The sequence below is a fragment of the Pollachius pollachius genome, assembly GCF_949987615.1.
Source record: "Pollachius pollachius genome assembly, chromosome: 17".
Classification (NCBI taxonomy): Eukaryota; Metazoa; Chordata; class Actinopteri; order Gadiformes; family Gadidae; genus Pollachius; species Pollachius pollachius.
In genome coordinates this window covers 13,104,798-13,129,333 of record NC_136950.1, presented here as the reverse complement: position 1 = coordinate 13,129,333, position 24,536 = coordinate 13,104,798, and the positions used below count along the sequence as shown (strand labels likewise).

The following is a 24,536-nucleotide window of genomic DNA, read 5'->3' as shown; positions in this document are numbered from 1 at the left end:
GTACACACGCTTTGATGTGTGTATGGTTGTGCCTGGGAATGCATGCGTGTATGGTTGTGTGTGTGTGGTGCTGGTGTGCGTGTGTGTGTGGGTGGGTTTGTGGGTGTGTGTGTGTGTGGGAGGGTGGGAGACTGGGTGAAACTTGACAGGAGTTTAGTGCTGATAACTGTCACAGCAAGCAATGTCAACATGGCAGTAATCTTCCCTCGGCTACATGTAGCTACTTCACTGGCCAAGTTTGTGTGAATTATAAACATAATATCTGTGTGTAAGCATAAATATGTGATTTTCTGTGTGTGTGTGTGTGTTTGTGTGTGTTTGAGTGCCTCATAGCCATTCCCCAATTGAAATGTGGGTTTCTGTTTACGCCAAACACAAAGGTTGTGTCCAAACATTTAACATTGTCCCAACATCTCACATGCTACAAAAATGGTCCTGAGATCTGTTCTCCTTTTCCCCTCTCTCTTCCAGTCAATTCAGATTTCACACAGTTTTATGGTACATAGATATTTTTAATTTCCTTATTTTTCCATGTTCAAAAATATTAAACAAAAAGAACAACACATTGAAGCACAGTTGACCGACCTGGACTGTTCAAAACAATCCTTGATAATGAACACAGACAACCTTCCTCGTTGAGCTGTCAACAGCGTGGATTTCATATCTCAGATGTTCAAGTCACTTCTAGTCATGTCGTCATGCTCTGTTGCTTTTCAAGAGTCTCCAATATTAAAACCAAGGGGACCGCTCCGAATTAAATAGGTTACATGACAAATGTAATGAATCGATAAATAACTGGCTCCATGTCGACTGACAGATCCCATATGACTTTCCCCTTGATAGTATGTATGTATTTATTCTGTGTAGTCGGTGTAACTACAAATCCTTTTTTGTTTTGTTTTGACCATGGTTGTTATACTGCATTGGATTATTCACATATGTTGCTTGTCAAACAGGTATTAGCCTAGAAACAGAAGCATCTCTCCATCTGGAAGCTCAACCACTAATGGAAAATTTTGGATTAGTAAATACTCTTTGACCAACACTATTGAGTATTAAATCAGGTCCATCTTCAAGTGGTTAAGTGCACTTTCTCTCCTCTTATGCACTGCCTCTCCTCTTCTCTCCTCTCCCCTGGTCTCCCCTCTACTATCCTCTTCCCTTGCCTCTCATCTCCTCTCCTACTGTCTCCTCTCTCCTCTTCTCTCCTCTCCTCTCCCCTGGTCTCCCCTCTACTCTCCTCCCCCCTTGTCTCTCATCTCCTCTCTTTCTATCTCCGCTCTCCTCTTCTCTCTTATCTTATCCTCCCCTCTCATCTCCACTCTCCTCCCACCCCTCTCCTCTTCTCTCCCCCACTCATCCTTTCCCCCTCTACCCTCTCTCCCCCACTGATGTGCGTCCCTGGAGGAGCTTCGCTGATGTCTTTGACTAAACTGCAGCTTATCTTGACAGCGGCCCCATAGGAACACAAACGTTGCGCGGGGGAAGCATTGGGTGTGTAATGGAGGGTTTGCGGGCACGGTCTTTCACACTGTGTCACAAGCTACGGCACCAAACCCATCTGGCTGGACAAGTCACACTTCTGGCTGTAGGGATCAAGTTTCAGTCTGAATAGTAGAAGCTTTTTCAATCTTCATGAGATATACTCAATGTTGAGTGGGGGGGCTTGTGCCCTGGGTTTGCCTTGTGGTCACCCTTAAAAGTGTTGACGTTTAAAATCTACTGCTGACCAAATGCTGACCAAAGAAAATGTGATTTATACCCAATAATATTCCCATAACATCCACAAAACACGTTGAGCAGTTACAAAGATTTGAACTTAAATTTTGATTTATATCAAGGATATTCAAGGACAAGACTTGAATATAGTGTGAAATGGCATTAGGACTCATTACGTACCACATTATCTCTCTCTCTGTCTCTCTCTCTCTCTGTCTCTCCGGCACTTTCTCCCTAAGTTCACATCTGTGTGTGTTTGTGTGTGTGTTTGCTGAAGTATTTGCGTGTGTGTTGACCAACTTGCATCTCCAGCGCTGTTGTGGGTCTGTGTCTTTGTGTAGCTTTGTGCTGCTATCACATGCTAGTGCGGTCCCCGAGGTTAAAGTGATGAATGAGAGCTGTAAAGAGCAGCATGACAGCCCTGGAAGTCACAAGCGCTGTCCTCGGGCACTGTCAAGCAGGCGAAACTTTCCCTCCCTTCGGGGGAACTGTGTGTGTGTGTATACATAAATGTGTGAGTGTATGTCTAATTTTAAGTACCAGTCGAGTGTCCTTGTTTTACGACCACACTTGGAATGCGTACACGGCAGTGGCGTGTCCGTGTCTAAAAGCGAGATATTGTGACAGATATAATAAACGATACATTCCTGATTTGGGCGCTGCGTGCGCACTCATGTGTTAAAGTGAACGTTTGTGTATAAGTCGGTTGTGCGTTGCTTACATGTGCGAATGTCAAATGTGCGTGAGTGCATGTGTGTCTGTACATGTGCATACACACGTCTCAGTGTCACAGATAAGTGTGTGCGTACGTGTGCATTTGAGTTTATATTGTCATAAAGATTCATGTACACCTGAGTGTTCACATGTGTGCGCGTGTGTGTGTGTGTGTGTGTGTGTGTATGTGTGTGTGTGCTTGTGCCTGTGTGTACCTGTGTGTGTCAGTACTGTCCAGCCCCAGAGCTAACTGCCACATACTGGGGCTATTGTGGAGGACATCAGTACCCCACCAGGGAGCCACGCCCATGCAAGGACCCGCTGCCCCTCGCCGACGCTCCTACCCCCCTCATCCGTCCACGCATCATTCATCCCTCGCTCGCCATACCTCTCCCACCCCCAAGGCAGTGTCTGTGTGTGTGTTTGCATGTATGTGTGCGTGGAATGTCCTCGAGTCCCAACATCAAAGATGCGGTGGCGGCTTACTTCAGACATATATCTTTATTTTCCGAGGTTTTAGGGAAGAAGATGCCTGGTAATGTCTCCCCGAAGATGGATGGAGATATCACACCACTGCGGTGAGCAATGTGTGACTCCTTCCCTGTTTGTGTGTGTACGTGAGTGTGTGTGGGGTGTGTGTGTTTGTGGTGGGGGGAGGGGGGGCTTATCCTCAGCACAACGGTGGAGGCCTCGTCAACAGGCAGATGAAACACAGTGATGACTTTGTTGTGTGGCTCGCCGGTCTTGGAGGGAACCTCGGGCCCAGAATGTGGATTTCACAGCGCCTCTGGTCGTGTGTCTTTCAAAGGGGCCGCCGATCAGCTGTGTATCATGCGCTGGTACATTCAGCCTGAATAAGGGATGCCTTCTCCACTGCTCCCCCCCACGGGATCAACCATCGCCACCCTTTTACACACAGGCTTCTGCCCACGTACACACACACACACACACACACACAGACGCACGCACATAAAGACATGCATTCACAGACATACACACACACGTATGCATGAATAGGCAAACACACACATACACACATACACACATACAGACGCACACCCGTAATCCCATCCACATACACACACATCATCTGTTAATCCTTTATGGTCCCTTAGGGGTCATTGTGAACATGGTAGTGGCCCAAGAACGTTTGAGGGAATACCTTTTACCTTCGGCAATACATTCTAAGATAATATTTACCCCGGACCCCCCCATGCCCATCAGAACACAAACATCTGTCTGTGCACACTCAAGAATCAACCAATTCATCCACCCTTAGCAGGCAGGGCCCTACAGCACTTGTCGGGCGCAGTGTTTTTGTGTGTCTGTGTGTGAGAAGTGAGTCCGGGGCCTTACGGCCTTTGGGTTGGCTGGTTTGGACAAAGAAAGACCCATTGGCTCTTCTTCTGCACAATGAAGTGCAAATCCATTTCCACACACACACACACACACACACATACACACACACACACACACACACACACACACACAGACACACACACACACACACACACACACACACACACACACACACAGACACACGCACAAAGCCAGGAGGGTATGCTTGGTGGCTCTACCAACGGCCCACTCTGTGGTATTTGGAGAAATATCATACTTCAAACCTTTGAGCGTTGTGTTTGCCTCCCGCTTATCCACGGCTGTTACTGTAAAACACAAACCCAAACACCCACGCTCACACACCAGCATGTTCCAAACGAGACATGCCCTTTAGCAGTGGAAGTTGGACAAACACTGATGCATTTCAGCCAATGAGGAGCATCTCCTAAAGCGTCGTGAACCAACATCCAGACTGGTTTTGCGTGTGTGTCTCAGTGGGGCTCCACAACGTCATAGGCAGAGGGCTTTGGGTTTGTCTCCTCTATTTGACACCAGCTTCACTGATGATCATCTTGACTTAGAAAATACGCAATGTTAATGACAGCTATGTTAAATTGTAGCAAGGGGGTCTGTGTATAGAACAGGGTGTCCACCCATATATATTGGGGTCACAGTAGGGGCTAACACTATTTGCGTGGAAGAAGCACTATGGTTAAAGGAAACATTTTGGAGCGATAAAATGGGGTCACGGGTAAACAAAAGGTTGGGAACCACTCGTACAGAAGATGAATTGTAACAGATATGCACCTGAAGGTGGAGAAGACCGCTGAGTATTCAATATAAAACTCAGAATGTATTGTGATCCATTGTCTGTGTGTGATACCATGTCTCGTATTGTGATTGTGTGGTTTTCTTTGCACACAACACACAAGGTGTGGGTGTGAGCAGTGAGTGAATTCAATGTTTAGTCAGGGGTGTGTGTGAACACACACACACACACACACACACACACACACACACACACACACACACTGTGGGAGACCGATGTTCTCTCTGCCAGACTGCAGCTTCATGCCCTCAGTCCAGTATCAAGTCAGTCAGCAGTGAAGCCACACTACACACACACACACGCACATGCTTAACCACACACACACACACACGCACACACGCACGCACGCACGCACGCACGCACGCACGCACGCACGCACACACACACACACACACACACACACACACACACACACACACACACACACACAAGATAACCACCCTCAAACTTCTCCCCTCACACATGCACACAGTGGCAACCTGAACACAGGCAGGAGTATAATAAGTGCATTTCTGGTTCATGATGCTGTCCTGTCAAGGTCAATTCATTAAAACATAGCTGACTGGCTCTTCCTGGGTCCCTGCACAGCAATGATAACTGGGATGCAGTACAGGAAATATGGTACTGTAGTGCACTGTGTGGATATTCATCTGACCCTTCCCTAGATCCTATCCTTCTTGAGAGCTGGTGTATTACCCACACTAATCTCTTTAACATGACAACATTACCACTGAAATATTATTCCATCCGCTCTTGATGTCTGTTCAGTTACAACATCATCTTTCATTTATGAGGTCTTTTGCCCAGATTGTTTTCAGAAATGATGGTTGTTTGTGATAAAATTATATGTCACATCTTTTCAAAAACATAAATTTCAACCAAAAATAAAGAACTGCATTCCCAGAAAATAGGTGAAAAGCAAACTTCTCTTCAATAAAAAAAAGTCACTGAACAGACACATGTTAAACAACACAAAACATGGGGAAACCTGAAAGCAGAGATGGTCTTACTTCCACTGCTGAATATGCTTAAAAAACCTTAACTCCCCATGGCATGAATGTGCTGAGCTAGGCCCATGTGGGAATAACACAATACTGACTTCTAAACCTGGAATCAACACGAGACCCTGCGGGGATCCTCGCTCGGCGGCTTTACGCTAACGTGACTGGAAACTGGAACGCCTTCAAATAGGCAGCCTCGCGATCCGCAAAAAAAAGGCAACGCTTCGGTCGTCGCTTCGGTCCCTCAAAAACAGGGGGTTTGTTTGCAACATTTTACACCACTTCACAGGCAAAAGTTGTGGAATGGGGGAGAGAAGACACCACATCTTTTGGGGGTTGTTTTGATTGGTTTTCGGGTGCGCCACTCTGATTGGTTTGCTGGATACGAGCACCTGCAAAACAAGTGTTTTTCTAAAAGGGTATACGGCGGATGGGAGGCAAACAAGTCGCAGTCAAAGTTAATGATATTAAACCCTCATCCGCTTGTACTGTTAAATCTTCATCAACACTCAGATTTGTTTTAAATTCCCCTAATGTTTTTGGATTCATTAGGCAAATGAGACAGGAATTCTCTCTGGCGGTACGCTGGATAATTTCACTCTAGGTTTAAATAAATTAGTCACCTCAAATTAAAACTGTTGTAATAAGATGAAAGGGGGGGGGGGATAATAAGTAATTGCCCCGCGTGGTGTATGCAAATGAGCTGGGGAGGTATGCAAATTAGAAAACTGTTGCTGTGTGTGTGTGTGTGGGTGGGTGTGTCTGTGTGTATGTGTATTTTCTTGGGTCGAATCACAGGAATGGCTAAGGGCAGTGACCCCCCACCTCTTGTTCTGCCTGGTCTCTGAATACCTAAAGTCACACACAAACATACACACACACACACACACACCGCTCCCACTCACTTACCAGGCTTATTGCCATCCTCTATGGGCAGTCAGCCCCTCCCCCCCTTCTTGTACGTCCCCACCAACCTCCCTCCTCACCCCCCCTCCGTCACGAGGCTTCAGCAGCAATTACTTTTAATACCACCTCAAGGCTGCCTATCACAACCTATTACTGCATTACTGAGTGTGTGTGTGTGTGTGTGTGTGTGTGTGCGTGTGTGTGTGTGTGTGTGCTGGCTGGCGGCCAGGGCGGGAGGGCTGTGAGGGTCTTAAGTTAAGTGGCATGACCCATCGGGTCTGGACGACACGCTAGAGAGAAGGGGGAACGGGGAGACGTCAATCTATGGCTAATTTGCCGAAACATAATACGCGGACGCCGCCAGGATCGCTCAACAATGTCTTTCCTGTGCGACGTCAAGTACGGCCAGAGAGAGGGGGCAAACGGTAACCTGAAGCTGATCGCTGGGATGACAGGTCAACTGCTGTTGAGGATATACAGAGACGCTATGGTGTTATAGGGTCCGTTAGGCCCAGCGTGGATGAGCACATGCCTGTGTGTGTGTGTTTGTGTGTGTGTGTTTGTGTTTGTGTGTGTCTGTCCTGTATACTGTGTGCCTGAGACACAGAATAGAGACAGGATACAGAGTCTCTTGATGAGCCAGTGTTGTTTAATTGAGTTTAAGGATGAGTTGGTTCACTGCCATTGAGTCTTCCATGACATGACCCAACTCTTTATGACCCCATTAGATGGGTGGATGATCTGATCGCCCAAACACACACACACACACACACACACACACACACACACACACACACACACACACACACACTCACCCAGGCATTCATCCATGCACACATGCAAACACAAAACAAAACTCTCTCTCTATCTATATTACTCTCTCACACACACACACACACACACACACACACACACACACGCACAAGGAGGCGTGCGTGCAGCTGAGACGGCAGAGGGGGTAAGGAGAGTGAGGCGGTTAATTCAAGAATGTGTGTGTGTTCGTATATGGGAGCATGTGTCTCTGTGTGTGTGTGTGTGTGTGGTAAACAGTGACTTGAAGTGCGATCTCGTCGCCCCGGGTCACACACATGTACTTAAGCACTTCTGTGCCGAGCGCAGCAGCCGCCGCCCAGCCCCAGCCCCGGCGTGAATGACGGAGGTGAGGGAGGGAGTCTGGAGAACGTCTTCTCTCACGCTCCGCACCGCACACCTGGGCTCCTTGTGGGGTCCTGTGTGAGGATGTGGAGCCCCTCCTCCGCCCTCGAGCACGACGTTCCAGAGCTTACCGACGGTGGCATGGCATCTGCAGAACTCCCAACCCCCCAACCCCCAACAACACCCCCCCATCATAAACCCCATGCCCCCCCCTGTTTAATTTGCATTGACAATCAGATGCCATCTTTACGGGCGCGTGGTACGACTGTCACAAGCGTTCGAGGTGAGGTGAGATGGGCCTGTCGCAGGAGCTTAAAGTATGCCAACACGCTCTCTCTCTCTCTCTCTCTCGCCCTCTCTGTCACTCTGCCTCGCCACTGAACAGTGTTGATTGGATCATTGAATCAAACTCAGGGCGTTAAAGGGGACGGGTGCCAAGAATATATGTTGCTTGACGTTGTCTCCATTAAAGAGATTAAACGAAGAACCCTCGTCGGTCGTGGGTCTCAACGCAGGCGTTGGGTCAACTCGCCGTTCTCACGCAGGTTTGCTGTCTGGGTGACAATAGGCTGGAATGCATATCATCTAAAACCTGTCAATTGAGAAAGAGTCTTGTTGTGTGTCCCTCCTCACAGCGACAACGGTTTAGTTGGGGTGTGGATGGATTGCCAAATACTACTTTCAAATTGAAGGAAATTGAGCATCGCTGCAATCGATTCCTCCCATATTCCTACTGCCGTTACACGAACACCTCTGAATCTCTGGAGGGTCCACTGTAATAATTCATATCTCTTGTAATAAAGTTTTTAAGGGCCGATTGAAGGCAGAGAACTGGCACATTTAAAGACTTATGTTGAAACTGCCTAATCTTAATATACTTATGTTTTTAGTTTTTTACAAAAAGCGGTTAGAAGAAGAAGAGCTGAGCCTTCACAAGCTTATTGAAGAACCATTCAGAAAAGACGTGTCAGTCAATTCCCTCCAATAGGACCTCGGGGGCTTCGTTCTCACCTTCCTCATGCCCTTTGACCTCTCTCCCTGGGTTGTCCCCTGTGGCAGTGAAGTAGAGAGCGATCAAGGCCCGCATTCATAGGGAGATGGAGAGAAAGTGACTGAGGGAGCGAGGGAGAGAGAGTAAGAGAAAGAGAGAGAGAGAGAGAGAGAGAGAGAGAATGAGAGAGAGAGAAAGGGAGAGTGCATGTGCGAGAGAGAGAGAGAGAAAGAGAGGGGAGAGATAGTACAGCATTGAGTTAGTTATCACAAGGCCCAGTTCATCAGATGTTAGAACAAGTCACCGCCTCAATGGCTCGCACAGTTAACAAAAGGGGCGGTGTAAGCGACCACTCAGGTTGACTCCACGATGGTGAACTTTTTTGACCTCTGACCTCCGTCTCCGCAGGAGTCTGGGTAAATTGTGTGCGCTTTGCCTGCAGGTAGGCAGTACGCTTGAGAGGTTGGGGGAGGAGAGGAGGGTGGGGGGTCGTTGGTCTTCCATGGTTCTTCTGGAGTCGAGCTCATCACGGAAGGCAAAGGCAACCCACCCATGGGTCCTCAGAACTTATGCAGAAGGTCGTCTCTAATTGGCGCTTGTGTTTCGGATCGCCCGCTGTGACCCGGCCGGACCGCGGCCGTTCAGGTGTGATCAAAGATGCCCCCCTCCCCTCGACGTGGGACCCCCGCGATGCCGTACTGCATTAAGATTCTGGCGAGGGTCAGCAAGCTCTGACACACAGAGAGCACCCTGCTGTTAGAAGCCTACTATTAGTAGGTGGAGGATGGATTGAGCGGTATTTATAGGGATTTTATGTAACCCAGACGTCTGCAAAAACATCAGAGCCATAAAATGTAGGATCAACAGAAATTTATAAAGTTTAAGCTCCTCAAACCTAAATCAGATATCATTTCATAAAGTGTAGCTGTGGTAACCAACTTCAGGAGTGAATAAGCTTGTGAATGTTCTGGCTATCACTGATGATTTCACAACAGTTTATCCTTTTCAAATTCAGAGCAACCACACAATTCCTATAAAAAAAAAAAGAAATGCCTTGGAGACAGTTCCATCAACACGTCTCTCAAGGCCGGCAGTTATGGTGAAAGACAAGGCTTAGTTATGAAGAATTAGGGATTGCTCAGGGGAGTTATTGCATAAGAAAATGTATCCAGAACTGTTAAAAAAATAGGCCTCAAGAGGAGTTTATCACGACCGATGTGTCGAGTGGAATCATTGTTTCCTTTGTAAGAAATCATTTAATGTTTGCCAGTGGATCATTTTATATGTAATGGGATTTAGTTTGTCAACGTAATATTAACATATAAATCTTTGCAAACAGGTTAATTATTTTATGAACTGTATTACTCTTGGTTGTATCTGCATATTGAATGCCTTCTTAACGGTTTTAACCAGGTTTTAAGTTAAAATGTATAATTAAAAAAAGTTTAATACATTTTAATACATTTCTTTTAGATTCTTAGATTTCTTACAGAATATGAGTTCAAAGTTACACTCATTTTTTAATGTCTTTGTTTTGCAATGCATGCCATGTGAATTAGGAGCGCATTCCCCTTGTTCAGCCTCGCAGGCGACAGCTGGATGGTTCACACTTCCCAAATAAGCACGGAGGTTGGATGCTATGATGGTCTCTGAATCGATGTTTGATAAATATCGTGTCCTATAAACCACAAGGACAAAGGCTTCTTTAATAGAAAACCACTTCACTACCACCCCTATCTAGTCACAAGGCCCGCTCAAATGACTGCAAGCTCTCCCCACCACCCACTACCGTTTTTTTGCAACTTTCTGCAAACAGAGCACAAGGTCTCGAAGGCTATTCCGGAATCTTTGGGTTGTTTGTTCAAATTCCTTTGACTGGGTTTTGAGATGGAAACCGTAAATAAAGGGGGCAGAGAGGTCACGTGTTACGCGACATCGCTGAACAACCCCCGAAAAAAAAGATGACGTTGATCAACAAGTGTAACGCTGACGGCTTTCAGCTTCAAACAGATAAGACAGAGCCTAAAAACACCAAAAAAGGTTGAAACACAAAAGGGTACCAAAGCAGTTGGATGTGGAGCATAATAAGAGAAAAATCCAGATTGCAGACGACAGGATGAAAAAAATTGTAACACGATGCTTCCATTTGTGGCTGAGGTTCAAATGATTACACTTGCACCAATCCATTTGCAATTGCACTAATAATGTTTCCCATGAATCATTATCTCCTTAAAAATCACAGCTAAACCCTGACAATCTCTACGCAAACTGCTGAGAGATTGTGACAGGTTGGGCCGTTCCCCCAGCTAATGGCACTAATGGGCCCATGTTCAGTCAGCAACAGTTAGGCCTTCCCGGGCCCCGATCGACGCTCACAAGTTGTGTCACTAAAGAATCCCTGGCCCCTGGCTGCTCTGTCTGCTCTGTCTCGCTCTCTGCCACCCCCCCCCCCCCCCCCCCCCCCACCCCTCTGCTGCCCGCTCTTCCAAGTTCCCCTGTAGATATGCAGGGGTTTTGAAATGACACACAGTGGCTGGCTGTCCCTCAGGGCCCCCTGGGTGCTGGCCTCGACTAGGCTGGGTCCGTGTGGCAGCTGGTGAGCTGTGCTGCCCTCTCTCTCTCTCTCTCTCCCTCTCTGGCCTGCAGCATCAACAGTAGCTGTGGTGGGTCTGATTGGAGGCGCGCTCTGATCCCCGATGCTTACTGCTCTCCGCTGCCCACACCACTGGTGGCGGGGAAGTGGCCAAGAGACGGAGAGAGAGAGCCGGAGAACAAGAGAGCCAGAGAGAAAAAGTGCGCAAGCTCTGCTCTAACCGTGTATTCAAGGGCAGGGGCAGGGTCTGCATAATGTCAGATACAGGCTTAAAAGCGCTGTGAGTAATAGTTATTTATAAGAATAAGTGTTAAAAGGATCTTTATTCCGACAGTGGTATGGAGTGTTTGGTCAGTTATATGGGTCTTTCAATCCCTCCGTTCTGCAGTAACAGAAACAAACGTTTTTGGGTATCCCGTTCCAACTTTATCCAATCAGGAGAGAGAACTCCACAAAGAGGGGGTCTTATCTGCTCCTTCATGGGCAGGCAGCAGGATTTCATTGTTGACTGACAATAGGGTCTCAGGCGAACCTACCGATTCCAGCGCTCAAAGGAACGGCTTACACGACGGAACAAGCCAAAACAAACTGAACAAACAAGAAAAGAAAACTGCCAGGGAAATGACAGTAGTCATGCAATAACCCCGTTTATGGAGAGGTCATGAGAGGACTTCTAACTGCAAAAAAAACCAGACAGGAAGTTAGCCTAAACGATGACATTACCTACAGTGCCTCTTGGTGCTGTTAAGTGGTGATGGGGTGATGTGTGTTTGATAAAAGGGCTTACGAGGGCACAGAGCATCAGGGACAGAGCAGGGTATTTATATGTCGTTTACTGGTAGTTTGGGTAGTTGTTGACAAAAAACAGTTCAGGTGAACAGGATTATTGTCTGGGTCACAAAGACAAAGAAGCAAAATAGACAATGAAATGTACTTTGCATGCTACTTGAAGTTCATTGTCGATATATTTTCCCTTGTTGGATCCACATAAAGAAAAAAACATTTAGCAGACCCCGAGGGTGTTGATATTGTCTGGATAATTTACTGAAAAATGAAAGCCCCCTCACCCACCACATGCACCTCAGTATTCAAGTCACGATTACAGGTGGGAGCTGGGAAACAGTTAACACAAACATGAAGACAATTTAGGAACAAACAAACACGAAAGCCTCCCTGGCATTTGTGAAAAGCAGCAAGAGTCTTTTCCCCGGGGGTTGGGGTGGTGGAGGTGAACACATTTTCCCAGAAGATGGTCCGAGTTCATCCCGACCCTGGTGAGGGCGTCTGGGGGCTCGGAGACCAGGTGGTGCGGTGGTGGTGGATCTAACGTCTCAGTGGTGTCCGCTGATGTACACTCTGTTTCTGAGCACCACCACGGGGCAAAGGTGGTGGCGGAGGCCGGGGTAGTGCTGGAGGTGGTCGAACCACCGGGTCACATTGACGTAATGCTCCTTCTCGTGGACGGCCAGGTCCACCTGAGAGGAGAGAGGGAGCATGGGGGACACGGTTCAGATGGATCCGATCCGCTGGGGATGTATACTTTACTGTACAGGATCTCATACACATGTGGTACAGTTGGATGCCTTGTAATAGAAGGGATGCGTTGATATACCATGGCCAAAGTGAATTCTTCATTCTGATTGGCTGGAGGGTCGCTGATTAGCTCTGCTAAACAACAGTAAACGCATGGCTATGACGTAGATTTAATTTTCTATCTGCCCTTATAATCCTGATAGGTGCACTCTGATAATGGTAGTAGTAGTACGTTGGCAGTCATTTCCAAACGACACTTTCAAAGTGACCTATAAAGACTTAGCTACAAAGAATTATTGTGTGTTCAGCTTACTTTTCCTAACAATGTATTATTGGCGGTCAAAAACGCACAGCAGCAATTGTCACCTTGTGATAAAATATGGCATTAGAAAAGTGAGAATTTTGCATGGAAATGTGAAGCCCAACGCATATCAGGCCTCACTACCTCCCGCATTGAGTCACTGCTGGCTGGTGTGACACAGGTTCGTTTGAATCCCATAGAACAGTGTACGTGGATACTCCAAGACCAACAATACAATCATACACAGCCACAGTTTGCGGTACAATCCCAAATATGCTTATCAGAGCACTTGACGAATCAATCCCATTTCGTTCCTAACCACCCTGCGAAAGACCCTAAATGGAAATCCCCCCGCTAGGACAGGCTTCCGAGCTCAGATCCTCAGGGCTCTATCCTCGGCACTCAGTGTTTGTGCATTCAGTGTTGTCGTCCATAAATTGAGCATGGGGGACGGGCTGTGGTTGAGGATTAGGGGCGGGCTGACCCCTTGTCCCCGGGTTTCAGACCACACTGACAGCGGAACCAAAGTGACTCCCCTTCTGCCTGGTGGCAACAGAGCCGTTGACATCTCTCGGCATGTGATACCCTCGTCCCCCTCCCTGCCCTGCCGTCATCCTTCCATCCATCCCTTGTGTGTCCATCCCTCCGCTGCAGGGGTCTTAATCCACTGTTTTGGTTGCAGGGAGGGGCGTGTCAGTCGTCGTCCGTGGCCGTGGTCTGGGGCTACAGACTTCGCTTTGCGCCGCATAGTTTGGCACCCCGGGGTTTGTCCGGCGTTTGTAACCCTGCATCTACTACCATGTAGTAGACGTGGGAAAGTTGTGTGTGGGGGTAGATGGACACAAATTGCCGATGTACAAAACGTACTGATAATCTCAATCAATTTGGCACAGAGGTTGTTCTTCTCAAGGCATTTGATTCTGAAGAGTATTTTGACGAGATATCTCGTTAGACTTCCCTTTCCCAGAAGGCTAAGCCTTCTGGGAAAACCTGGGTATAAAATACAACACTTACAACCAGTGGGTGAAGTCCGTAATACATGAGGGCATCGGCCAGGGTGAAGCAGTTGCCTGCCAGGTAGACCTTGTCTTGCAGGTAAAGGTTGAGGTCCTGTAGGAGACAACCAGAGAAAATCATTTAGGACATGCATGTGGATCAGCACACAGAGAATGAGGGAAGATAAGCAAAAAGCCAACGTTTGTGACACTGTTGAAAATGATGTACTGTTTCATAAGAACAATTAACGAAGAAGGAACTGGTGTCAGGAAAAACAAGCTCAGACAACTTCTGCATACATTTTTGTTTGTTCCAAAAAGCTTGAGTAGCTTTGGCAGGAATTTCACATGGAGGAGTGAAAGAAATGTTCAGTAGGCAGTTGTGTGTTTGATCAACCTTTGTGTATGTATGAATGTATGTTTGTGTGTGTACAGGAATAATACATGACCTGGGGGGACATGCTCTCCCCATGACTGGCCATTGAGCAATAATTCCGTACAAAACGGCCAATTTGTTTCCCCTGCTACCAAATAACTAGGGTGCTTGAGTGCAGATCTAAATGAAGCCATCCGCAAGACAACAGGAGTGCTCCGTGTGTGTGTGCGTGGAGCTGGTCCCATGGGACGGAACCATCTTTAGCACTTGTACATTGTGCGATCGCTACGGTGTACACGCGGAGCGTCTTGAGGGCAAATGGAGTTATTGTGCGGCAAGAGTAGGCTATGCCAAGCAAGGCATGAAGACAGCAGACTTGCTTCCCTTGCCACAATCAGATCTGTGCCTCTGTTAGCCCAGAGCCATGGTGCTGAAGCCCAGTCGAGCAGGGAATGGAGACGGCAACTCTGCTGCCTAACCAAGCTCGCAGCACTGCAAACCTGGGTTCCTCCACACACACACACCCACACTAAAGGGCATCAGTCTGGATGATGTCGTTTAAGTGTGGTTCTCCTTATTAAGTCAATGCAATAGTTGTTAAAGTGTCTGGCACAAATGAACAAAGTTGAACAACTATGAGAAGATAATAGAAAGCACAACGATCCCTGAGATGGGACTGCACCATTGTGATTCACTTCCAAAATTAACTGCTTGTAAATGAAGTAATCCTCGACAAAACTGTATGGTTTGTCCCTCCTTTAATAAAATACAGTTAATTCAAAAACATCCGTCAGTCCGTCGTGGATTTCAAACCATCAAACTTAACCTCAGTATTAGAGACAACTTTTGTACATGAGGGAGAGGAGTAAAAAAAGCCTGAAACAAAACGCAAACTTTTAAGCACCCTGGCTGTTGACAGTTCCTGTCCTGCTCTTCCACTAATGGGAAGTGACCGTCGGGGCTCTGAGAGGATGCCTCTGTGAGGGACGCTGGGGCAGAAGCAGCAGGGTGGGACAGAGGGGGCTGACAGGCAGCAGAGCCACGGGGGCTGAGGGAGACTTGCTCCTTTAAAGTGGGACCATTAAAATATTTAAAAGGCCTCTCCGGAGACACGCTGCATCACAGCGAGAGGCCTCAGCCGTGACACAACACCACCACGCGATGCGCTGAGACACACACACACACAAACAAACACACAAACACACACACACACACACACACACACACACACACACACACACACACACACACACACACACACACACACACACACACACACACACACATACACAAAGAGACAGACGCACACATTCACAGACCCTTCACGCTGACACAAACAACGCCAAGAGGCACCTTTGCATCCAGCAATCCATTTCACACTGACTGGTGTCCAACACATTAAGGCCCTTTTATTGTTGTGTGTGCGTGTGGCCGTGTCACTGAAGGGGGCCATACATCACTCTGTATTCCTGTAACTTGTACCTTAACAAGACCCACACTGTCACTGGATCTCCTCGCCGCTGTAGGGGAGGGAAAGAGAGATGGAGAGAGCGATTTGACGCCTCTTAAAGGCGGTGCAGTGTGTGTGTGGGGGGTGTCTGTTTCTGAGCGTGTATTTTGCTGTTTAACCCCGCTTGGCTTGTAGTTGATTTGATCGCTTATGCAAGTATTATACAATACCACTTCTGTTGAACCATTCTCTAAGAAGGTAAAGTTATTGCTAGGTGTAGTGATGGGGTTAGGGTGGGATGTATTAAAGAGAATAATTTTGTGTTTCACAATAAGTGCATACACCACTATCTAATAATTAACACAACTAGAATTAGTTCTAATAACAATTGGTTAGCAGCCCATTTATAGAAGCACATTCATGCGTTATTCATAGACAACTGGGTCGTTGTGCGTGTTCTCGTTTCTACCTTAAGAACGGTCTTGGCTTCTTCCCTGGTACAGCCGTCCACTTTGGTAACCCTGTACTCCAGCCACTGATGCACCATGGCCCTGTGTTCCGTGGACGTGCCCAGCAACTCGGGGCGCTTGGCCTCATTCACCAGGTGACTGGAGACCGTCAGTAATCCCACCATAGGCCCATTATTGCTCTGCAACACTGGTACCTGCAAGGACGAGGATTAAGGGGCAATAAATCTACAGTTCTTGTGATTTATGATAAACTAGCACACTATACAAGGCATCTTGAGAATGACAGTTTTCTTTTTTTTGTTTTTATAATTTAGATGGATTTCTGTTTGATTGTATGTAAAGGCTTGCTGAATCTCATTCTGGTGTCGGTAGCTGGTGAGGGAATTGAAGACCCTATGTGATTACACGTCATTGTCCAATTTCATTTTGCATCGTTGATATGACACGTAAAATCATAGAAGGAAAGTTATGGAGGAGAAGGGTGTGTCGTCAGCACACAGCATGCACTGGGGGATGGACATGCGCAGAAAAGGCACGTCCCCATCCCGTCATCGCTGACATGTGGACATTGGATACATAGCAATACAAGCCACTGTTCACATAGAACTTACAGAATTGTGTGAGATCGTTTGCTATCAACAATATCTACAAGCGTATATGGGAAATAACTTAGCCGATATACCTCAGCTGGCTAACACACGCACGTTGTATTAACCGGGGCTAGCATCGACAAGCTAACCAGCGTTCACCCATTGTTTCTGTAACTCCTTATTCTAATCACAATTGTATTAAAAGGTCAATCGTAAATGACAAACCGATAAAGGGGTGTTTTCACCTTGTTGTCTCCCTGTGTAATGTACTTGTTATGCTTTTTTAGTCCCAGAAATTTCTCCAGCGATGATAGCTCCTTCAACGCCATCTTTGCTACTGTCTGTCATTCATCTGTGGCGTACGGTGTGTGTAGAACATGATTGGTTCAACTCGCAGTTCCCGCCCACAAACATAAGATTGACTGTTGTATAGCCAATGACAGCGCAACAGACAAACGGATTTTATTTCTGTCATTTCATTGCATCAGTTCATCAAATAATGATTTTGAACTACATCATATTTTGGCTTAGATATACCCTATACAATTATATTTACAAACCAACGTATTTTAACACAACTAGCAACTGTCAACACAATGTAAAGAGTGAAGGGTGTAAAAAAAAACATTTGGCTTATTTGATTAATGAGAGTTGTGGGAAATATGACAAATACCATTATTCTATGCCTTAAAGAAAAACTGATAAAGGCAATGTCATTGGTACCTCACTGAAACCACAAAACCTCCGCATACACATGCACACACGAACACACACACACACACACACACACACACACACACACACACACACACACACACACACACACACACACACACACACACACACACACAAAAGAAGTCCCCTTGTATAAATTGGTTACGCATAAAGTCATATTCCTTAAAGCCCTTTGGGTGTTCAATACTTGAACAAAAACAAAAACTAAAACCCCAAACTGCACCAAGGAGTGGCTCCCACTGAACTGATCAGGAGTGAGGGGTATTTGGAACTGCCAGTATGAACGCAACATGTCTTCCTGTAGCACAGCTCCTCTTCGAGCGGTTGTGCTTCAAATCAAATCGAGATGACAGCAGAAAAGGTCCTTATAAAGAGTTTGCGCATAAAGTCCTGCAGCAAAGTTTCCCTACGCGCATGCCATCCAGCCTAGTATATGTCTCTCTCTGCAGTGTGTCCTGGTTCTGACATTGTGTGTGTCACGTCTGTTTGGATTTCTACTGTCCCCTGTGACTTCTCCATAATGAAATGTCACTTGTCACTCAAACCTCGGCTTATTAACTCACTGGTCCAGGTGGGCCCCCATTGTGTGTGTGTGTGTGTGTGTGTGTGTGTGTGTGTGTGTGTGTGTGTGTGTGTGTGTGTGTGAGTGTGTGTGTGTGTGTGTGTGTCTCTGTTACCCCATAGAAAGTGACAGCTGAGTTAAAGTGTAACGATGTGAGCTGGATTCTCTAATCGGTTCCCAGTGGTTGGTCTTTGTTGAGGGACAAAATCAAATTAATTTCCTATTGGTATTCTTTTTTGAATTGACATTTCTGACTCAAACTAGATAAAGAGGCAGAGGGAAACCCTATTTCAGAGCCATCGATGGCATCTATGTTCGATGCTCCAAAGTGTGTCAACATTCAGATGTTTGGCTTTCAAGGCAATTTAAAAAGGGATTCAGAAAATCGTAGACCTATATTATTTAACTTTGCTCAAAGTAAAGGTGTTTTACACGTTTACATAACTTCAGGAGAAGGAGAAGACAAACTTTTAATATTTATGTTTTCAGACATCTTTTGAACCGAATTGCGATCATAATAGAAAAAACATTTGTGTGTTTCCAGAATATTTGTCCCTGATGTTTCTAACAAAGGCATTTTTTTTTATATTATTTTGCGTCACATATCCACCACCACCACAACATTCCCTGATGTTCATTGCTCTGCACATCTCTCCGAACACACGCCCTTGCCTTTATACTGCCTGCCCTGCACATAACATCAAATAACAGATTTTATTTTTAAACCCAATTTGTAGCGAGAAAGCTGTCCCAGAAAATAAATTAATTATAAGAATGAGAACACAGACTATCACAAATGATTAGATGCCATGGAACAAATAGGGACAGCGTTCCTCCTCCTCTCCTCCCCCCCTCTTTCTCTCCGATATCCCTTGTTCTTTCCCTTCTTTTAATATTATTATTCCCTATTTGTTTGTGTACTGCCGCATGTCATGCTCTCGTCGAGTTCCCATAAATGCGTGCCTGCAGCGTTAAAGTGCTGCTCTTCTAACTAAATGCCTCCAAGCTGCCACATCCAGTCTGTGCCCAGGCGGACTGAGGACAGCGATCTCTCGTACCCGGGACCCTATCCATAGCCTGTGGGAGTTTTTTCTCATGCCCATTGTGATACACAATCCTGGTTTCCACATTAGTAGGAAATCTCAGGGAGGGGTTACCGATACGGCCCCAGGGGGGGCTTCTATAGCGGCAGGCATATAGCCATAAACACAGCCCAGAGTCCTGGAAGATACCCCCTCCCCCCTCCCTCCCCATGGCCCGCCCAGCCTCACCACCATCCCCCCTACACACACACACACACACACACACACACACACACACACACACACACACACACACACACACACAGACACACACACACACACACACACACACACACACACACACACACACACACACACACACATACACACACACACACACACACACACACAGACACACACACACACACACACACATACAGACACACACACACACACACACACAGACACACTCACACACACACACACACACAGACACACACACACACACACACACACACACACACACACACACACACACACACACACACACACACACACACACTGGCCTGGATGCAGGGGGCCTCTGGCGGTCCCCTCCCTTACCTTTCATGACCTGTGGACGCCTCTGATGGAATGAGGTATATTAAACACACACAGATGCTCGTGTATAGAATAATGGGGGGTGAGGGTGTTGGAAGGATATTGACTACGAAGAGGGGGACGACCACGCTGTCATCACGTATCGGAGAGATCGTGTGAGCGGACGCACAGCGGCTGTGCACTCGTACGCGCGGTGGAGTACCGGGGACGTGATCAGGACGGACAGACTGACGTACCGGGTGCTTCCCGTGGGCCTACTTTTTCGATCCGTTCTGTCGAAGTTCATTTTGTGCCCTTTTTTTTATATTTTATCTTGGCCAAAGCATTTGGTTTTGGCTGAGGTTTGAGCTGAAAAACATGGTAAGAATAGGGCCCTCCAAAGATAAGCTGATAGGGTTAGGGTGAGCGAAGGTTTAAAGACTTCTATAAATGGAAATGCACATGACAAATGAACCAGGCTAATGTAAAACACGAAACACGTGACGCTTCAAATAAAACACAAATATGGAATTCTAATCATATTGCAGAGGACACATTTAAATGGATAAAAACCGATACAACGCAGATTTGAGTGTGTGCATATATATGGGTACATATAGATTTGTCTTCCTTAAAAGGGGATATCATTTTCTTTGAGGATTATATCAGTTTTAATTCAGCCAAAAAAATAAGAAATAAAGAGATGCAATTTCACCCCCCCCCCCCCCCCCCCCCCCCCCCCCCCCCCCTACACACACACACACACACACACACACATAATACATGTCCTATTACGTTCCGTCGCGGAGCTAGGGCAAGAGACTCGCAGGCAGAATACGAGCGGTGTGATTAGCAGCAGTACAGCGCAGTGAGAGCAGAGCATGCTTCAGCCCCAGCGCCTGTTGGCTCCCGGGAGCAAGAGGAAGTCAGAGGCTGCCAGGAAACGTGGAGGCCCTGGGAGCGGGGCCTTTGGGCCCCTTTCGTGACGACAACAGTGATGGGATTACGGGGGGTTGGAGGGGGGAGGAGGGGAGCCCACCCTGCTGTTGGTTCTCCGTACAAAAACAGCAACCCAACGGCAAGAAACCACAAGCTGCTACCCCGGGCCTGTCACACAACCACACACACTCATGCAAACATACATGCAAATGAGTGTGTATTCTGAACAAGTATATACGTTTCAAAGGAGGGGGAGGAGAGGGCCTGGGCCAATGACAGAAGAGGAGCAATGACATTTTTGTGGCATTTCAAGCATTCTCTCAAACATTTGTGACACGCGATTAGCATTGGAAGTGTGTGTGCATGCAAGTGTTTGTGTGTGTGTGTGTGTGTGTGGGTGTGTGTGTGTGTGTGTGTGTGTGTGTGTGTGTGTGTGTGTGTCAGAGAGTGTGCATATAGGCATGCATATGCAGGGTGGCTGAATCTCTTCCTGATTATGAGAGGCCCCCCCCGGAGACAAATAACCGAGTAATACAAGGCAGTATCTCCATTCTCTGCACCTCTTCCCCCCCCCCCCCCCCATGCCAAGCGAGGAGGAGGTTGAGGAGGAGGCTCTAGGCCCGGCTGGGGGCCACGGTACCAGTTCACAGTGTAACAACAAACCCTGCGCCCGCACTGCCATCCAGCAGCAGCAAGTCACTTAGCTACTATTAATTAGCCAGGCTGATCTCCTAGTCCCCCTCACTCCTGGCCTTCCGTGTCAGCACCCCGCTCTGACAAACGACGGCAGTGGGAGGGTCTTGATTAAGATAGCTTCTGAAAAGTCAGATTGTCTTTTGTTGAAGTTGCCCACTGGCCATGGATACATAGCTCTCTCTCTCTCTCTCTCTCTCTCTCTCTCTCTCTCTCTCTCTCTCTCTCTCTCTCTCTCTGTTTCACTTTGTGTCTCTCGGTTCATGATTCAGAGGAACTTTATGGCTCTCGCTATGCCCGTGAGGTGAGGGGAGGCCTAAGAGAGAAAGATCCACCCATGTTGTTGGAGGTACGAGGTTGCATTGTGAGAGTTATGCATGTGCGCACACATACACAGACACACACAAAAATATATGCATGCACACAAGCACACATGCATGCACACACGCGCACGCAAGAACACACACGCACACACGCGCACACACACACACACACACACACACACACATGCCATTGTTCAGTTATTTTTTAAACGCTATTTTTTCCCGGTTCTTTAACTGACCAGCAGGGAGCACTGTGGATCTTTAAATAAATCTTGCCGTCTCTATTCTCCCATTGGGCGTCCATGGAACGGGCCAATATGTCTTTCTAAATGCTAACTTTATTTGAAACAAACCTCAAAAAAGGATGGAATAAGTCTTACAACAAAACGTCTGATTTTGTATACAAAATGGCAATGGAAAATGGAAATTATAGGATTGTGGTATTATTTTGTTTTTGTTATTTTAGTTCTTAAAATGAAATTAAATCAATATGTTGAATCCCCCTCCAGTATTTTCTTTATTACTTTTGCATGTTTTAGCTTTTTAATTTTGTAATGGCACTCCATAATGCAATAGGTCTACATAAATTACACAGTCACTGCTATTCATTTTTGAGAAAAAATAAAATGTCCCTAGATGTGGGACATGGCTAAATAAGTGTTTTATTGTCAAAGCTTACATTAAAAAAACACCATTAAATAAATTGCAAATCGACCTATATGCTCTTCATTGTCTGCCCCTTTGTCTATTTAATACCAATTTATGAATGCACATTTTATAAAAAATAAAACAAAATAGCTAAGAATCGAATACCCAGCTTCATTTAATAACCAGCTAAACTAGAATATATGTAACTATGGTTTGGGATTCAACTTCAACAGTCGAGGTTCCTAAATCATGTATTAATCAAAATAAATGGGGTTACTGTTAACCTGCACATCAAGTTAAATCTCACAAATAAGTGGTTCTATTTCCATGAAAAAAGGTAGGCTCGATTCAAAGCACTTTTGTGAAAAGTACACAACACTCAGACTCTAACAAGGGATGAGATCAAGAGTACAAAGTCATTGATTTGAACTGAATTGTGCGTCAGTGCAGTTTGTACATGGGTAACACAGTTGTACACATCCCCCAGGTGGTGGCAGTGAGTTGCCAGGCGCTGAGCAGGCTTCACTGTGGCTCAGCGGGCCTGCCAGGGTTAAAGTGCCTGGCTCAGGGGCAGACAGGGATTTCCATGTGGTTTAGAGACTTGTTTCCGGAAAAAAAGGACCCAGTGCACTTTCCCATGCTATTTCTGAAAGCTTACCTGGCAATAAAAAGCATTGCGACTCAGATGATACTCCTTGAGTTTTGGATTATTTTGTTTCAAAACTTAGATATTTGTGCATTAAACATTTAATAAAAACAAAGCAAACGGTTCTGAATGTACTTAAATGTACTGAATTCCTATTTGATCGCACTGTGTGTGTGTGTGTGTGTGTGTGTGTGTGTGTGTTGAGCACCAATACCACCACCGTACTAGGGGTACTTCTGGTAAAGTGTTTGCTATAGGTCCCTGTGCTAATCCTCGTGCTTCAATCTGTCTTTATGTCTTTAACCCGTTAGTTTGATTCACTGCCTGTGAGTGGGGAAAGTGAAAGCTCTGGCCGGCACTTGTCTCTCCTATGATTGTGTCCACTATATCCCCCCTGTGCTGCCCTTTATGGTCTGGTTTTAAAAAAGGGCAGAGTGTGTGTGTGTGTGTGTGTGTGTGTGTGTGTGTGTGTGTGTGTGTGTGTGTGTGTGTGTGTGTATGTGTGCGTTTGTATGTGTGTGTGAGTGTGTATGTGTGTGTGTGTGTGTGTGTGTCTGTGTCTGTGCATTCACCTATGTGTGTTTGGGAGTTTACATCCAAGTGAAGGTGTGTGTATGTGTGTGTGTGTGTGTGTGTGTGTGTATGTGTGTGTGTGTGTGCGTGTGTGTGTGTGTGTGTGCGTGTGTGTGTGTAAGTGTGTGTGTGTGTGTATGCGTGTGTGATTGTGTGTTTGTTAGTGTTTTTTGTAACATGGCTTGGATGTGAAGTAAGTGTGTGGGTGTGTGTGTGTGTGTGGGTGAGTCTTCTTTTTGGGTCTGAGAGAGGTGGAAAAGAATAGACTGCGAAGCGAGAAAGAAGGAATAAAAAGAGATAAAGTAGAGAAAGAGAGGGAGAGAGACAGAGAAAAGAGAGAGAGACAGATAGAGAGAGAGAGAGAGAGAGAGAGAGAGAGAGAGAGAGAGAGACAGAGAGAGTGCGAGAGAGTGCGAGAGAGAGAGAGAGAGAGAGAGAGAGAGAGAGAGAGAGAGAGAGAGAGAGAGAGACTCATAGGGCTTATTTGTCCCTCGTCCCCTCGGCTGAGAGCGAGAGAATCACGGTCTGCATGACAGGTCGCCAGCCCCCGTCGGGGGTGATCTATATGAGACCCTCTTTATTGCCAATTTCAACCCAGGGACAGATGAGACTGTGGCCGAGCGGCCCGGCCAGCCGGCCAGACAGGCAGACGGATGGACAGACACAGGCCCTACCATGATGAAAACCCACCCAGCTCACCTGTGACTCACACACACACACACACACGTGCACACGCACATGCACACACACACACACACCGGACACACACACACACATACACACACACACACACACAAATGCACACATACACACACCTCACACAAACACATACAAGCATAAGGCTAGGAAATAATG

At 46.6% G+C, this 24,536-nt stretch overlaps 1 protein-coding gene across 1 annotated transcript; it reads right to left on the bottom strand.

Moving 5' to 3' along the window:
* Positions 1 to 12,078: 12,078 nt before the first annotated feature.
* On the bottom strand, positions 12,079 to 17,317 carry eef1e1 (eukaryotic translation elongation factor 1 epsilon 1). The gene is made up of 4 exons (XM_079754504.1): positions 17,207 to 17,317; positions 16,371 to 16,565; positions 14,095 to 14,190; positions 12,079 to 12,721 (listed from the first exon to the last, which is right to left on the bottom strand). The coding sequence occupies exons 1-4, from the start codon at positions 17,288 to 17,290 to the stop codon at positions 12,578 to 12,580; spliced, it is 519 nt and encodes a 172-aa protein (XP_079610630.1). The 5' UTR covers positions 17,291 to 17,317; the 3' UTR covers positions 12,079 to 12,577.
* Positions 17,318 to 24,536: the final 7,219 nt, after the last annotated feature.